At 39.5% G+C, this 14168-nt stretch overlaps 1 protein-coding gene across 2 annotated transcripts in view; it reads left to right on the forward strand.

Annotated features, from left to right (window-relative positions):
- LOC131063377 (ATP-dependent Clp protease ATP-binding subunit CLPT1, chloroplastic) overlaps positions 1–14168 on the forward strand; it is a 113171-nt gene that overhangs the window by 76095 nt on the left and 22908 nt on the right. For both annotated transcript variants that reach the window (XM_057997176.2, XM_057997175.2), the window contains exon 4: positions 3510–3692. In XM_057997176.2, coding sequence (XP_057853159.1) covers positions 3510–3692 — 183 coding nt within the window. The remainder of the gene's footprint in view (positions 1–3509; positions 3693–14168) is intronic.

Raw genomic sequence — 14168 nt, forward strand, 5'->3', positions numbered from 1 at the left:
CTTGGCTCCAAGCATGGCCATCAATCAACCACTCAAATGATTGCAGTCCTCAGTTTGATGCAACCATAAATATAGCTGACACATTCTTAGATACTATCTCTTTCCAATGCAATATCACCTTTCTATTGCTTGCAGAGCCATCAACCAAAATAGTAATTTTGCACTCCCAATCATTGGTGCTGTCAATCTCCAATCAAAGATGACCAACTTGAAGGTTGACCATTGGTGGGTCATTCTCATCTTCAATCAATATAAGAATCGGAATCAATATCTAGAATCGTTGGAATCAAATGCCCAAAATCAAGAGAATCAAATGGTATCAAGATACTCGATTGGTTGATTGTAATGTCCCTTTTTGGTCCATTTTGACACTTTTGGGAACTCCAACATTCTTGGAGAGTACTAGCTTTATTGGGAAGGCAGTTTGACAGTTGCAGGGAGTTTTTGGAGCCAAGATGAGTACAGTTGTACGTTTTGTGTGCATTTGATAGTCTGGGAGCACTCCACACCTCTTGGAGAGGCTTGTCATCTTGGGTGAGTGCTAAGTTTCAAATAAATAGTTGTCATATGCACTTTCAGTGTTGGTGATGAGGTAAAATATTATAATTGTCATGTTTTAATATTTTCCATAAGTTAAGTCACTGTACAGAAAATAACCAAAATATTAAATAGTTAAATATTTAAGTTATTGAACAATGCAAAAATAAAAGACAACTTGTATTTAATTAATTTTAAACACAATTTATCAAGTTTGGAGGAAGAAAAGGAATTTTAACTAGAATTAATTTTAATTACTTTTAGGGTTGGATGGAAAAGACTGAAAAAGGAAATTATTGGATAAAAACAATTCATTCTATCATTGTTCCATTTCTAGAAACCCTTGTGGAGAATGTTGGTTCACCAATTCCCTTGAGGACGAAAACCCTCTTGGATCTTTGGGAATTGGAAGGCGAAAGTCTTCTGGTTTCCATTGTTGGCTTCACCCAAAAGTCAATTTGAGCTTTAGCGGAAATTAGAGGCTTTTAGGTATTGCAGATCAAGATTAATAATAATAATGATAATATATTCTTATTATTATCTCCCTGCAGGCATCTTATTTTGGAACCGATCAGATATCAATAAGCAGGAATAATAAAGCTGGTCATACATGTCTAGAGTGGGCTATACCAATAAGGGTAGCGATTGATCTTTGATTAGAACCAGAAAAAGTCAGTGCAGGAATAGGCATAAATAGCAACGAAGAAGCTGAATTTACTTTGTTTCCTTGCTAGCTGCCATCATAAAGAGTTACTTGGAGGAAGGCATTGAAAAGGAAGAAGAGAAGGAAATCCAATCATAGCCTTATGAAAGCAAGTAAGGATTAAAAGAAATATTCATTACCTTGGGACAGGTGGTGTGGGGAAGTCAATTAAGTTTGAATGAGTGAGGATGATTTAAAATTATTGCATGTGAGAATTGAAGCTGCTGTACCATTCAACTTTAGCCACCCCCAAACAGGTGCAAGGTTTCAAGGATTTAAAAAGTTTTGGTTGTGTTTTTATTGATTCTCTATTACCCTCCGCCAGCCGCGCCACTTCAGTAACAAGCAATTTAAAAATTAAGAATTGCAGCCAGCCACTGCCTGCAGGGAAAGATTGGAAGTTAATGAAATTTTGTTTGTGTTTTTTGCCCAGCCTCTGCGACCTTATGGGCCACCACCTAGAGCAGCTGCAGCAAGAAAAAAATATGACCAGGTTTTTATCATTATTTGAATACTGTTTGAAATTAATAATCCTTTTTTATGATTGTTGGATATTAAATTATGAATACTTTATTTAAGGAAATAATTATCTGCAAGAATTTGTTTATTTGAAATTTATTGGTAGAAAACAAAAACAATATTTGAACAAAGTTATCGGAAAAATTCAAAGGGATTTTAATGGGAAATTTGACAGGAATTGTGAAAAGGAATATTTCATTGATCCCACAAAGAAACCAATGAAGGTACCATCTAATCCATCTCTCATCTAGTATCCCTCTGCAGAAGCTGTAAGGGATGTGACCAATCAACGGTGGTAATCCTTTACTAGCAGGCTTCAGCTTTCATGATTTTGTACAACTGCAATCTCATTAGAATTGTTTTGTCAAAAGGGCCACTCTAAAATGGGCCAACCCACTAGTGGCCAGTATGAGCAGTCTCCAGCTAATAACTCTCAGACAACTCTCAATCATTATCATCTAACATACATGTTAGTGACCAGGATGACATCCAAGGTCATCAAAATCTTAAGCAACAACATCAATTGCATCAATATTGTACAAGGTGCAAACATAGATGCAATCAAATCAAATAGATGCACACTCAAGAAGAACAGGAGCACATTCATTGTTCACCAATCAACATTTACAACCAACCTTTAGTTACAATCATCACATGCATCAAGTGCAAGAATAGTGTCACATGACTGATTTGAATGATGCAGAGGATCAAGTACACATCAATTGTTTGCCAACAGAAAGATGAAAACTACAACTGAAGACATCGACAAGCCATTGCAATCTTTGGCCAACAATCAGCAACTGTTGGAATGCAACAACACTTTCGGAATCTTACAGCTGAGCAATAACAACACATCATTTGCTCAACATGTGACGAGGCATTGACAATCTGGAACATAATTTGATCTACAACTTATGCAAATCTGCATCACAATGCACACAAGTAGCATCTGCAGTCAATTGCAATGCATCTATAAAGAGAACAACGACACAAGTCCTCTTTGCAACTGTCCACTTTAACATTATTATGATACAAAACTTGTGTTCAAGCATGTAACTTTTACTAGAATATTGTCTAAAATCTGAAATCACGTGAATATAATTACTATTTTTTGGTGCCAAAGTGTCCAGAACTGCAATTGGGGCATCCAAATGATGCTTAATGCACAGGTTCGGATAAGATAAATAATGAATCCAACACAGCCAATCTGTAAAATGCCAATATCAATAGCATTGTCCTATATCCATTAATCAATATCATGATTTTCTCTAACTTGATGCCTTCCATAAATAGAATCAACCAGGCATTATTAAGGCTAACCTTTGGATGAAATATGTATGTATTATATTTGGTTCATGAAACATACTAATCATGTCTGTTGTTATTCGGGCTAACAATTGAACCAATATGTATGTATTATTATTTTTTTGGTTAAAAATAATATAACTTAAAATATAGAAATCATCTCAGTTATGCTTGATAGCTAGTATTGTCTAGCATTTGTTCTTCATTTGTGGAAATGCTAGCAAATTTGTTGTCAAGAAATATATGTCTGATATTATGTTCAAGGAGGATGGTCAAGTGGATTTTTTCTTGCAGGGTGTTCTGCAATATATTTATTTTTTACAATGATTTCATACCAGGTTTTAAGCAACTAATTCAATATATGCAATTCTCATAGCGAATTGGCCCAGAGCCAGCTTTTCACAAGTTGACTAACTTCTCTGACAGTTGTGCTACCTTTGTGCAGGTACAAGTCCTACTGTCAAATTTCTACGGGCTAATGGATTTACTCTTTCTAAAGTTCGGGAGGAAATGATAAGTTTGATTGGACTGCCTAGTATATGGGATACTAAAGTTGAAGCGGAAATACCAGTATCTGAAGATGCACAGAAGGCATTAGATTTGGCTGTTGAGGAGAAGATAAAATTGGGTAATTTTGACTGGCAGAGGCATTTGATTTGACAAGAACTTTATTAGCTAGTATTATTCTCTTCTTGAATACTTCTCATACTAAAATCTTCAAAGCATCCATTCAGTAGTCTGGTGTTACTTGTTTAATATTTCGGCATATACAGTACTTTTATCCTCATATGCCTCATTAATTTGAACTTGCCCTAGAAATTAGTGTTTTACGACATGTGACTTCAATGAAAACTATATTTCTGAAATCCTATTTCCTCAGATGGAAGATTTTTTTTGTTGGGTACTTAGATGCGGCCATGGGGACCACTCCCACTCAATACATGATCAGAACAAAAAAGCCTTTGTTGTCTAGGTAGGGCTACAAAGTGTGGTACAAATGGAGAGATAAAAAATCCAGCATCACGGCTGATACAACTAAAAGCAGACAGGACCAGCCACATGACTGTGGCTACTTTGAGACTTCTGTGAGCTGCCAACAGAGTTATCTTCATCGCCTTCATCTTTGGCATCTTCCCTCCCATGGATTGCTTCATTCTTGATCAGGAAAGAAATTGTGCGTATAGTCCCCTTCACCTTATCCTGCCATTTCTCTTCCAAGCCACTGCCGCTGTTAAGGATGGTCTTGAACTCAGATTTGTTTTCACAGTAGGTGTCCAGGACGAATTTGATGACAATGGCTTTGCCCACCATGGGGTCTTGAACAACACTCTGTCACGAGAAACTGTTGGTATGCTACAGACTCCATGTAATTTGCTGCCACAAGTCTTCTCTCTGACCTATTAACCTGCACCATTTGGATTCTCTCACCAACTCCTCCACCATCAGCATAAAGAGAAAGGAAAATAGGGGATCCCTTTAATGAAGTCTGTGTGAAACTCAAAAAACAAGTAGGGCTCTCATTCATTGGGATGGAGTGTCTAGGATTTGCGATGAAAGCATGAACCCAATCGTGCTATTTCTTGCTAAAACCAAATCATTTCAGCACTTTGATAAAGAGGGCTTATTCCACTCTGTTACATGCCTTGCTGATATCCATTTTGATCAGCATTGCCTTTCTTTTGAACATTAACTGATTAAATAAGCTCATGAGTGATGAGCCGCCTTCTGATATTTCTCACTAAGGCAGAAAACCACCTTGTTTTGATGAGATGAGGGAGGATGGCTCTGATTTCAGTTTGAATGTCATGGCTTTAGTGATGATCTTGTAAATTGTTTTACACAAGGAGATGTGCTTGAATTATTCAAAAGAGGATGAAAAGTCACTCTTGGATATGAGTGTTGCAAAGGTGAAAGTGTGTAGGAGAAAAAGTGACACTAAGCAAACATGCCCTAATCTCACTTTCAATCACACATTTGTGGAATACGAAAGAGCCTAGAGGTATCACACAATTGGCTACTTCTTTTTGTGGAAGAGAGAGCCACGGGCTACCTATTAGGATTTCTATTCCTTTGTTGTAATTGAAAGATAAAATGATGCAAGTTGAATTCCTAACCCAAAGTGCAAGTATGAACTAATAACAAGATTGTAGAATTGAACTTAAACAATGGAAAGCTGTAAACACAAGGACAAAACAAGAATTCAAATGCGTACCTGGAGTCAAAATCTGAGTGAAAATGTTCGGGACAGGGGCGTGGGCGCCACTGTCCTGATTCTGCCCCTGAAACTGCTCCGGAAACTGCTGTTTTTGCACTCTGGAAAAGCTGTCAAAAATGCTGAAAATGCTATCTGTCAGGAGGACCAGGGCGCCCCGCGCCCCTGTCCTGGCAGGACTAGGGCGCCCCACGCCCCTGTCCTGGTCTTTTGCTCTGAAATTTGGTGGGAAGGTCGGTCTCAGTTTGCTTCTCCCGGATCTGCAACCTGCGGCGTTGTCCGAGTCCCGAAACCTGCACTTATATCTGAAAAGGTGTTTGGGCGGCTATATAGGGTTTTGCCTTAGTCAAACCCCCGCTTCGGTGATTTCCACCTCCACGAATAGCCAAGTTGTATTGTAAAATGTATTGTGTGTGCAGACCTAGTGTGTGTGCAAGGTCCTTAAATGCAAGTAAGCAAACTAGAGCAACCTAGAAAGTAAACCCTAATTGCTTGTAAATGATAATGTAAATGCTCTAAATCAAGATGCAAAGTGATCTAAAGCATGAATAAAGGATATATTGAAGCTTATGCAAAGACATGAAAACAACATGAAATCATACCCAACCCTCAAGGGAGGAGTACAAGCCAATCTTCAGTCGGTAATCTCCTATTGTTTTTCAATGTCTTCCAAGCCCTAAATGGATGAATGAAATTGATAAATGCTTGATAGAGGGATGTTGTAAGATGTTGAAGTCTTCAAAGATCTGCTCTTTCGCTGCATATGAAGTTCCTGAAAACAAAAATCGGATCCTTTCAAATGAAGAAAGAGAGCTCTTAAGTAGGAAACCCTAGGTCGTAATTTCGTCTTTTGGCCGACCTAGAGATTGAATCTCCTGCCAATTTCTTGGGGTTAAGCTTTATTTTATGATTGGATCGCGCTCCTAAAATTTCGGGAAAAATGTCCGGGACCATGTTGCACTCCGGGCGCCATGGTCCCGACAACTTTTCGCCAAATTTTCAGGGCCGTCGGATATGATGATTTTAGAGAGAATCCCGAAGTTACAGGTGATTTCGAGATGTTTTGACCCCCGAAATCAAGCCCCCAAGTTCAAAATAGGACCTAATTAGGGTTTAAATGATGTATAGGAGGAATAAAATGAAAAGGGCACACTTTAATGAAAGGGCCCAACTTTATGATGTGGGAGATGATGAAATAAAACCTTAGACCTAATTAATTTGATTAATTAAGTGCTAAAGGGGAAATGCAATGCAAAATGCAAAATGCGCCAAGGCGGGTGCTAAACTAGGTGTGAAATTGTACCACCCTAGCAAGTGCGTACAATTTACGACGCTACAGAAAGTATAGTCTTTAAGGACCTTTTTTAATTTTTCAAATTCTTTAGCTTCCAACAGGATGTCATCACCAACCAAATTCCAACACTTTCGAAAAAAATATGCTAGGAAGCCATCCAGACCTGGCCTTATCACCTTTCATAGAGTTGGGGGAGGTTAGATAATACCTTGTTTTGGGTCTCGTCCTCAATGTCCAAGTGCCACCCAACAGCTCTTAAAAATGATGGCATCATTTCAATTGTTTTGCTTGTCCTCTACCTTTTTGTCACCTTTGGCCTTGATATAAGTGATTCTATTGGGAAGCTTTCTTTCTTTGGTAGAGGAATGGAAATATTTTATGTTTGCAATCCCTCTTCAGGAGTCATAACTCCCTTGATTTGTGCTTACAGAACATTTTCTTTCCAAGTTGGATTTCTTTCAATTCTCCATCAAAACTTTCTCTTGCCAGTATGAGTCTTGGTCCATCTTGATTGCCAACATCTGTTCATTCAAAGATGGAAGGCTTTCTTCCAGCCTAGTTTTCTTTCAAAGATGTTTTTGAATACCTTACAATTCTATTCCTTAATACAGTGTTTCACATGAGACAATTTCTTTCCTATCAAAAACGTCTTTGGGCCCCCAGTCCTTGGTGCATTAGTCCAACAATCTTTCAATTATTTTGGGAGCAAGGGTTCATGAGACCACATAAGCTCAAATATGAAAGGAGTCAACCCCAATTGAATAGGGTTGTTGTCAAAGCTTGAAATAGGTATAATATCACTTTTTTCATGCCAAAACCATTGTTAAACCAATGTGGAGTGAGTAAGAATTGGTCAGAATCTGTCTGCAATCTGAGAGAAATCCAATTTGTTGTTGGTCCACGTGAACACAATACTCCTGGAGGCACATCAAAAAGACTGTGATTGATTACAAAAGCCCCAAATCCAATCTGTGATTGAGTATTATGTGTGATACCAACTCTTTTTTGATTGGCCAATAAGAAGGAACTAAAATTCTCCCCTTGAATGCACATAGAGCCTTGACTATTTACCAAACCACTCCCAAATGTTCACACAGATGGTTTTTGAGCAAACAATCAGTCAGGGTATGATGCAGTTTTGTTTCCTGCAGTTGTATGATGTCTGTATTTTGAATATCCAGTTTATGCTCTATCTAATGTCTTTTGCTACTAACATTCCATGAAAGGATGTTTATTGGCCCTGAGGAGAGGATTTCACCCTTGATCTTACGATAGGAAATTTTTTCTGCACCTCACTCATAACTCCTGCATGTGTCTTCTCCTTTCTAGATCTTTGACCTTTCTTGCTCAGCTGCAATTTACCGTGTTAATGAGAGAATGAGTTAGTGAGATAGTCAACTTCTTCTAGACTGGCCAAATCTTTATGCTTTATCCAATGTCTTTTGTTACTAACTTTCCATGAAAGGACGTTTGTTGGCCCTGAGGAGAGGATTTCACCCTTGATCTCACGATAGGAAATTTTTTCTGCACCTCACTCATAACTCCTGCATGTGTCTTCTCCTTTCTAGATCTTCGACCTTTCTTGCTCAGCTGCAATTTACCGTGTTAATGAGAGAATGAGTTAGTGAGATAGTCAACTTCTTCTAGACTGGCCAAGTCCTTATGCTTTATCCAATGTCTTTTGTTACTAACATTCCATGAAAGGACATTTGTTAGCCCCGAGGAGAGGATTTCACCCTTGATCTCACGATAGGAATTTTTTTCTGCACATCACTCATAACTCCTGTATGTGTCTTCTCCTTTCTAGATCTTCAACCTTTCTTGCTCAACTGCAATTTACCGTGTTAATGAGAGAATGAGTTAGTGAGATGGTCAACTTCTTCTAGACTGGCCAAGTCTTTATCATCCTCCTGGGTCTCCTCTTCAAACCCCATCCTCCTCCTCCAATCCTAAAATTTTTGTAGCAATGAAGTTAAGAATGTCCTCTATAATGAAATCATCAAAGGGTTCATTAGGGAATCTGGAACTGCTGCAATCTGAGCTTTAGGTGAGACCTGGTAAGATGTTAGGCTACAATGTACCAGATCCTTGTATGGCTCTGCAAGATCGCTAGCTATTGGTAAGTCAATGCCAGGCCTAATAGGAACCAAAGGAACATTGGGGATGGAGGTCTCCAAGTCAATCTTCTTCTTCGTCATGGCTTGTTTAAGCCTTGTTGTGGCCATATTTGGTCACATTTTCTAGATTTGAAGCAAACTAGGCTAGGGTCCTCCATTTTGAGATGTTGCTTCCATTTGCTTGTGACACCTTGAAACACATTCTGGCATGCAACCTTGATTCACCATCAATGACACTATCATTAGCCATTAGATATTATTATTTTCCCAATGATTTTCAATTTTTTTCCAGTAGGAATCACCCAGCATTTCTGTGGAACACTCTATAACTTAATCGACACAAGTGTCTTGGAGACATTAGCAGTCAATGGATTGAAGTTGGGCACCCATTTCTGGAGGAAGAGCTTACCCCTCTGGACAATCCAAGGGTCCCCATTAAGGATGTTCTCTCTTTTTTGCATCCATGAAAAACGCAATGAAGAAACAAAGGATGTTAGCCAAATTCCACACCTTTGCCAACGTCCTCCCTGCCTGTGCCAAAATAGGAGTTTTCGAACAGGGTATGGATATCCATCAAATTATAATGGAAGGGGGACTTTTGTCAGATATTATAGTTGGAAATTCTGTGATCGATATGTATGCGAAGTGTGGAAGCATGCAGAAGGCACTTGAATTTTTTGACAGAATTCCACAAAGAGATGTCATCTCATGGATTGCATTGATTGCAGGATATGTGCAAAATGGGTGTGTGGAAAAGGCTTAAGAAACTTTCAAGCAAATGCTGTAGGTGTAAAGCCAAATTCCACAACCTTTGCCAGCATGCTTCCAGCCTGTGCCACAATGGGAACTTTGGAACATGGTATGGGCATCAACAAAAGCATTGTGGAAGGGAGTTTGCAATTGCCGTGGTGGACATGTATGCAAAGTGTGGGTTCTCCTTTTTTCTAGAATTTTTTATCATTGGAAGGAAAAATAAAGTTGTTAAATCAAAAGAAAATAGGATATAATTAAATAAGCTGTGAAGCCAGAGATCTTCTAAACATATATGCCTGTATATCAAAATAACTGGTATGCTGAATGATGCTAATCTTTATGCTTGTAAATTCTATTCAGGAGTCAAACATCAGAAGTTTCTGTGCTTGATAAACACTCACTGACACGTTTTCTTTGGATTTTCTTAATGTTTAAGAAGATGTGGGCACTTGACATTTGTTTATAGAAGGTTCACCCAAGATATTTTTTTCTTCGTGCATTATTGAATACAAATTATTTTTGAGTTTTATGGCCAAGCTGATCAATGTAAAGGTCATCTTAGCCTGCTCTGTTTTTGTTGATTGGGAACGGCATATTATGACTGTACTTTTACTGATATATCCTTCCTCATGAATTCATTTTTTTAAGGTCATTTGCATGTTTTACTTGTGACATGGATTTATCATGTATAGAACTTTGGTTAATTCATTAGGTAGGAGGATTTCATTACATCTTACTTTTCCTTGCCTTTCTTCCTCAACTTGCTGTCTTGCAGCATTTTCTATTCATCTCCTTCCATTTCTTAAGAAGAAAATCTGCTGCCCCTCTTTCCACTGATTGCTGTTTGTCCTAGCTTTTATGTGGTTTGTGGGTCCCTTTGACTTGTGATAATTGCAAATGCATCAATCCTCAACAATTTATGCTTGTTCTAAATGAATGAGTGAATGTGTGAAATTTTTTGATGACATTCATGAGATCAGGCGGTCTATGGATCTATTGATGTGTCTTTTGTACACGACCAAACACAAAATAAAATACCTAAAGGTACCTTATCCTCTCTTGAACAAAGTTTCCCGACTGCTGAAGATCTCGCCGAAGGATCAGTCAGAGTAACTCCAAGGTTCTGATATGTAGGTTCTCTACGTGTGGATAAGCTCTTTGCGGTATGATGTGATTTTGCTGGAATCACAAGGGGACTTACTTTTGACGACCTGAACGTCTGATTTGCTTTGGATATTACTGGAACGTGGAATTTCACCGACCCTTGATTTTGAAAAAAAGAAAAAGGATAAGGGTTGGAACAAGATCTATTTCTAACACTAAGAACGCAAGAGCAATGAATTACCTTTGATGAAATTCTAAGTAAGTTTTGCTTTGACATCCTAGGATCATCTCCACAAGATTAGTGCGATCTTCTGAGGAAAACTTTATGATGTTTAGATCACCGCTACAAGCATGGACACCATCAGGTTGATGCATATCAATGAAGAAGCGATAATTGAAGTTAAGCTTAAGCTGAATGATTCCAATTGACTACGCAAGGCAAGTCTGCAATCAACAAACTGCTAGTAGTATGGATATACGAATTTCACCGTTGATCATACAAATTTCTTCCATTCACCTAATAACATGAAATCAAATTTGAGAAGTATAGAGACCATGCAAATTGTTGAATCGACACATAGAATTCACTATTTCTTCAATGAAGTTTACAAGTCTTTTGCAACAATGTCTTGGCAACAATCTTTGCCTTCTCTTTCTACTCTACTCTAACTATTTCCTACTCTCTGACTATTCACTCTTAGCTATCCATTAACCTTTACAAATGAGGAGCCAAGGCTTTATATAGGGAGCCCTTTACAAACAGACGGCTCTGACTTAGAATCAATGGCTAGGATTACAGGATAGAAACCCTAATTAGGGTTTGTTATGACAAACTTCCTTAGCCAATTAGAAAATTACATTCCTAGAGTGAGGACCATTAGGAAGCAGGGGTAGGTACACCGAAGTTTGTGCCACCTCTGATAAATTAGGTACATTGAATTTGGTCATGCTGAGGTGGACCAATCCGATCGGAGGAATGATGACTGGGATGCCACCTCATAACGCTTGTGACTTGGTTGATCCTTTTCTGCCTCTGACGTGATGAATGATGTACTTCCTTTGCTTGATGAGGCTTCCTTATTGTCAAGTCTTCCTTCTCCAGTAGCATATCTCGTCCTGAAGTGCTGGCAACTCCTTTCTTTGTCATCATGTGGTTCCTTAGTGTGGTGAAGTAAAGGTTTTGGCAACTTCTTGAACACATGTAGTCTTTCAATGCTTCAAAACACCTTGAGTCCACCTTTATGCTTTTGGAATGTCCTTGATGAGGATGGGCTGGAATAGGTCGTCCTTGTCCTAGCCTGGTCTCCTCCCATCTGCAAAACAAACCAAAAGATGATTAAGCACATATGACATATTCATTTCAACATAGCATTTTCCACCTTAAATCATTAATGAGAAGACATCAAAATGGAATTTCGTTCAATATCCTCTCGAGGGACAGGCCCTATAAAAATTTCGCTCTGGACCCTTTGGAAGGGTCAGGAGCGAATTTTGACAAAGTTTCTCAATTAAACCTCATTTTCAACATTATTCCACCAAGATCAAGTCATTCACCTCCAAAATTGCCCAGGACAAGGTTTTGCTCAAGGACCTAGGCAAAATACTAGACCACTTAGGAATTTCGCTCTGGACCGTTTGGAAGGGTCAGAAGTGAAATTTGCATTCTTTGGTCAAATTCTTCTCACTTTGTGACCATACTTGCTCAGATACATGTCCAAGAATGCCCTCAATCTCAACCAACACCAAGTTTGATGCAAAATTGGAGCAAAATGGAGTTTTTTAAGGATTTTGCTCTGGACCCTTTGGAAGGGTCAGGAGCGAAATTCACATTCTAGGACATTCTATTATTTCTCAACTCCAAAATGCCTTCCGAGGTAAGCATACACTAGCCTTCTCTCCATCAAAGCCTAGGAATCCACCCCTTGACCTCAATCATGAGCAAATTAGGTGAAATTGAGAATTTCGCTCTGGACCCTTTGGAAGGGTCAGGAGCGAAATTCAAGTTTTAGACTTATTTCTTTATTTCCTTCACTTCAATTCATCTTACAAGGCAAGAATACCTCACTCCATCTTCAACCATGCCATAGAAGTCAAAGTTTTGGCTTCACTCAAGGAGAAAATAGGTGGTTTGAAGAATTTCGCTCTGGACCCTTTGGAAGGGTCAGGAGCGAAATTCATTCCTTGCTTGTTTTCTCTTACTTAGCTCCATTCTTCTTACTTTGTTCCCCCTTGACTCTCCCTTTGGATCCTTCTCTCATGCTTGCAACACTTTGTTTGACCTCAAAATGGCTAGAAAGGAGAATTTCGCTAAAAATCATGGCCAGGGACAGGACCTATCTAGGATTTTGCTCTGGATCCTTTGGAAGGGTCAGGAGCGAAATTCTAGTTTTAGCTCAAAATCTTCATTTTTGATGGCCAAAATCCATTCAAGGGCAATCCTAGGGGCATCTCCCAACTTATCTCATCTTGATCAAGACTTGTTTTGACACAAATTTTGGAAGATAGAATAGGTTTTAGGATTTTCGCTCTGGACCCTTTGGAAGGGTTAGGAACGAAATCCTTGTTCTTGAGCTCATTCCTTCAATCTTCCACTTCAATTCACCTCAAAGGTCAAGGAAACGTTACTCCATTCCTATCTAGGCCATAAAAACCAAAAAATTGTCTTGTTATGAAGGGGAAATAGGTGATCTTAGGAATTTCGCTCTGGACCCTTTGGAAGGGTCAGGAGCGAAATTCTAGTTTTTGCTCAATTCCTTCAAATTTGTTGATTACTAGCAACTCAAAGTCATGCCTAAGGACATCTCTGTTTGCCCTCTCGGGTGAATAACTTAAGACATAAAGAACACAATGCAGAATAATGCCGTAAATATCAGACAAAGTATATCAGATGTTCTATTCATAATAAGTGTGTTTTACAAGTTACATTCCGGAGTATAAAAGGGTACCGAGGGGGTGCGAGCGCCAACCGTCGCACCGCAACTTCCACCCCTCGGTTGCCAACTAACCAAAACAATTACATGTAATTAACTAATGTTATTCCCGTGTACGATAATGCCGCCAACATCATCCCCCCCAAAAAGAAAAGTCGTCTCCAGGCGACTTACAAAAATGGAGATAATGCAACCTATACAAGATATCTGAAAGACTAGGGAGGGGGCTGAGAAAGCGTCCCTGAAGTAGAAGTGTGAGATGGCGGTGTCTGAGTCGCCAGGCGGGTACGAAGCTCATACACCTGCTGAGTGCGTGCAGCCACATCCCGTTCTGCTACGAGGACCTTCTCTAGAGCTGTCTTCACCATGTGTGCTGCCTCCAATAACTCCTCTTTTGTATCCACTGCCTCCGTCGCACAGGCCAACCGTGTCTGCTCGGCTGCCAGGCGGGTCTCTACCTCGGCCTTCGCTGTCCGGATCTCAGCCGTCTCTGTGCGGGCCACCTCCAGCTGTGCCAACAACTGCGCCCTCTCGGCTGCCCATGAGGCCTGCTGATTGGCCACCTCTCTCTCCAATGCTACTCGGGCAACCTCCCTGGCTGCAGACTCCTGCTGTGTGCGCCTCAATGTATAATAGGCATCTCGGTAGACCTGCTCGATCTCGCGGACAACTGCTGTCACCTGACTCTCCACAA

The sequence above is a fragment of the Cryptomeria japonica genome, chromosome 10 (genome assembly GCF_030272615.1).
Source record: "Cryptomeria japonica chromosome 10, Sugi_1.0, whole genome shotgun sequence".
NCBI classification, from domain to species: Eukaryota; Viridiplantae; Streptophyta; class Pinopsida; order Cupressales; family Cupressaceae; genus Cryptomeria; species Cryptomeria japonica.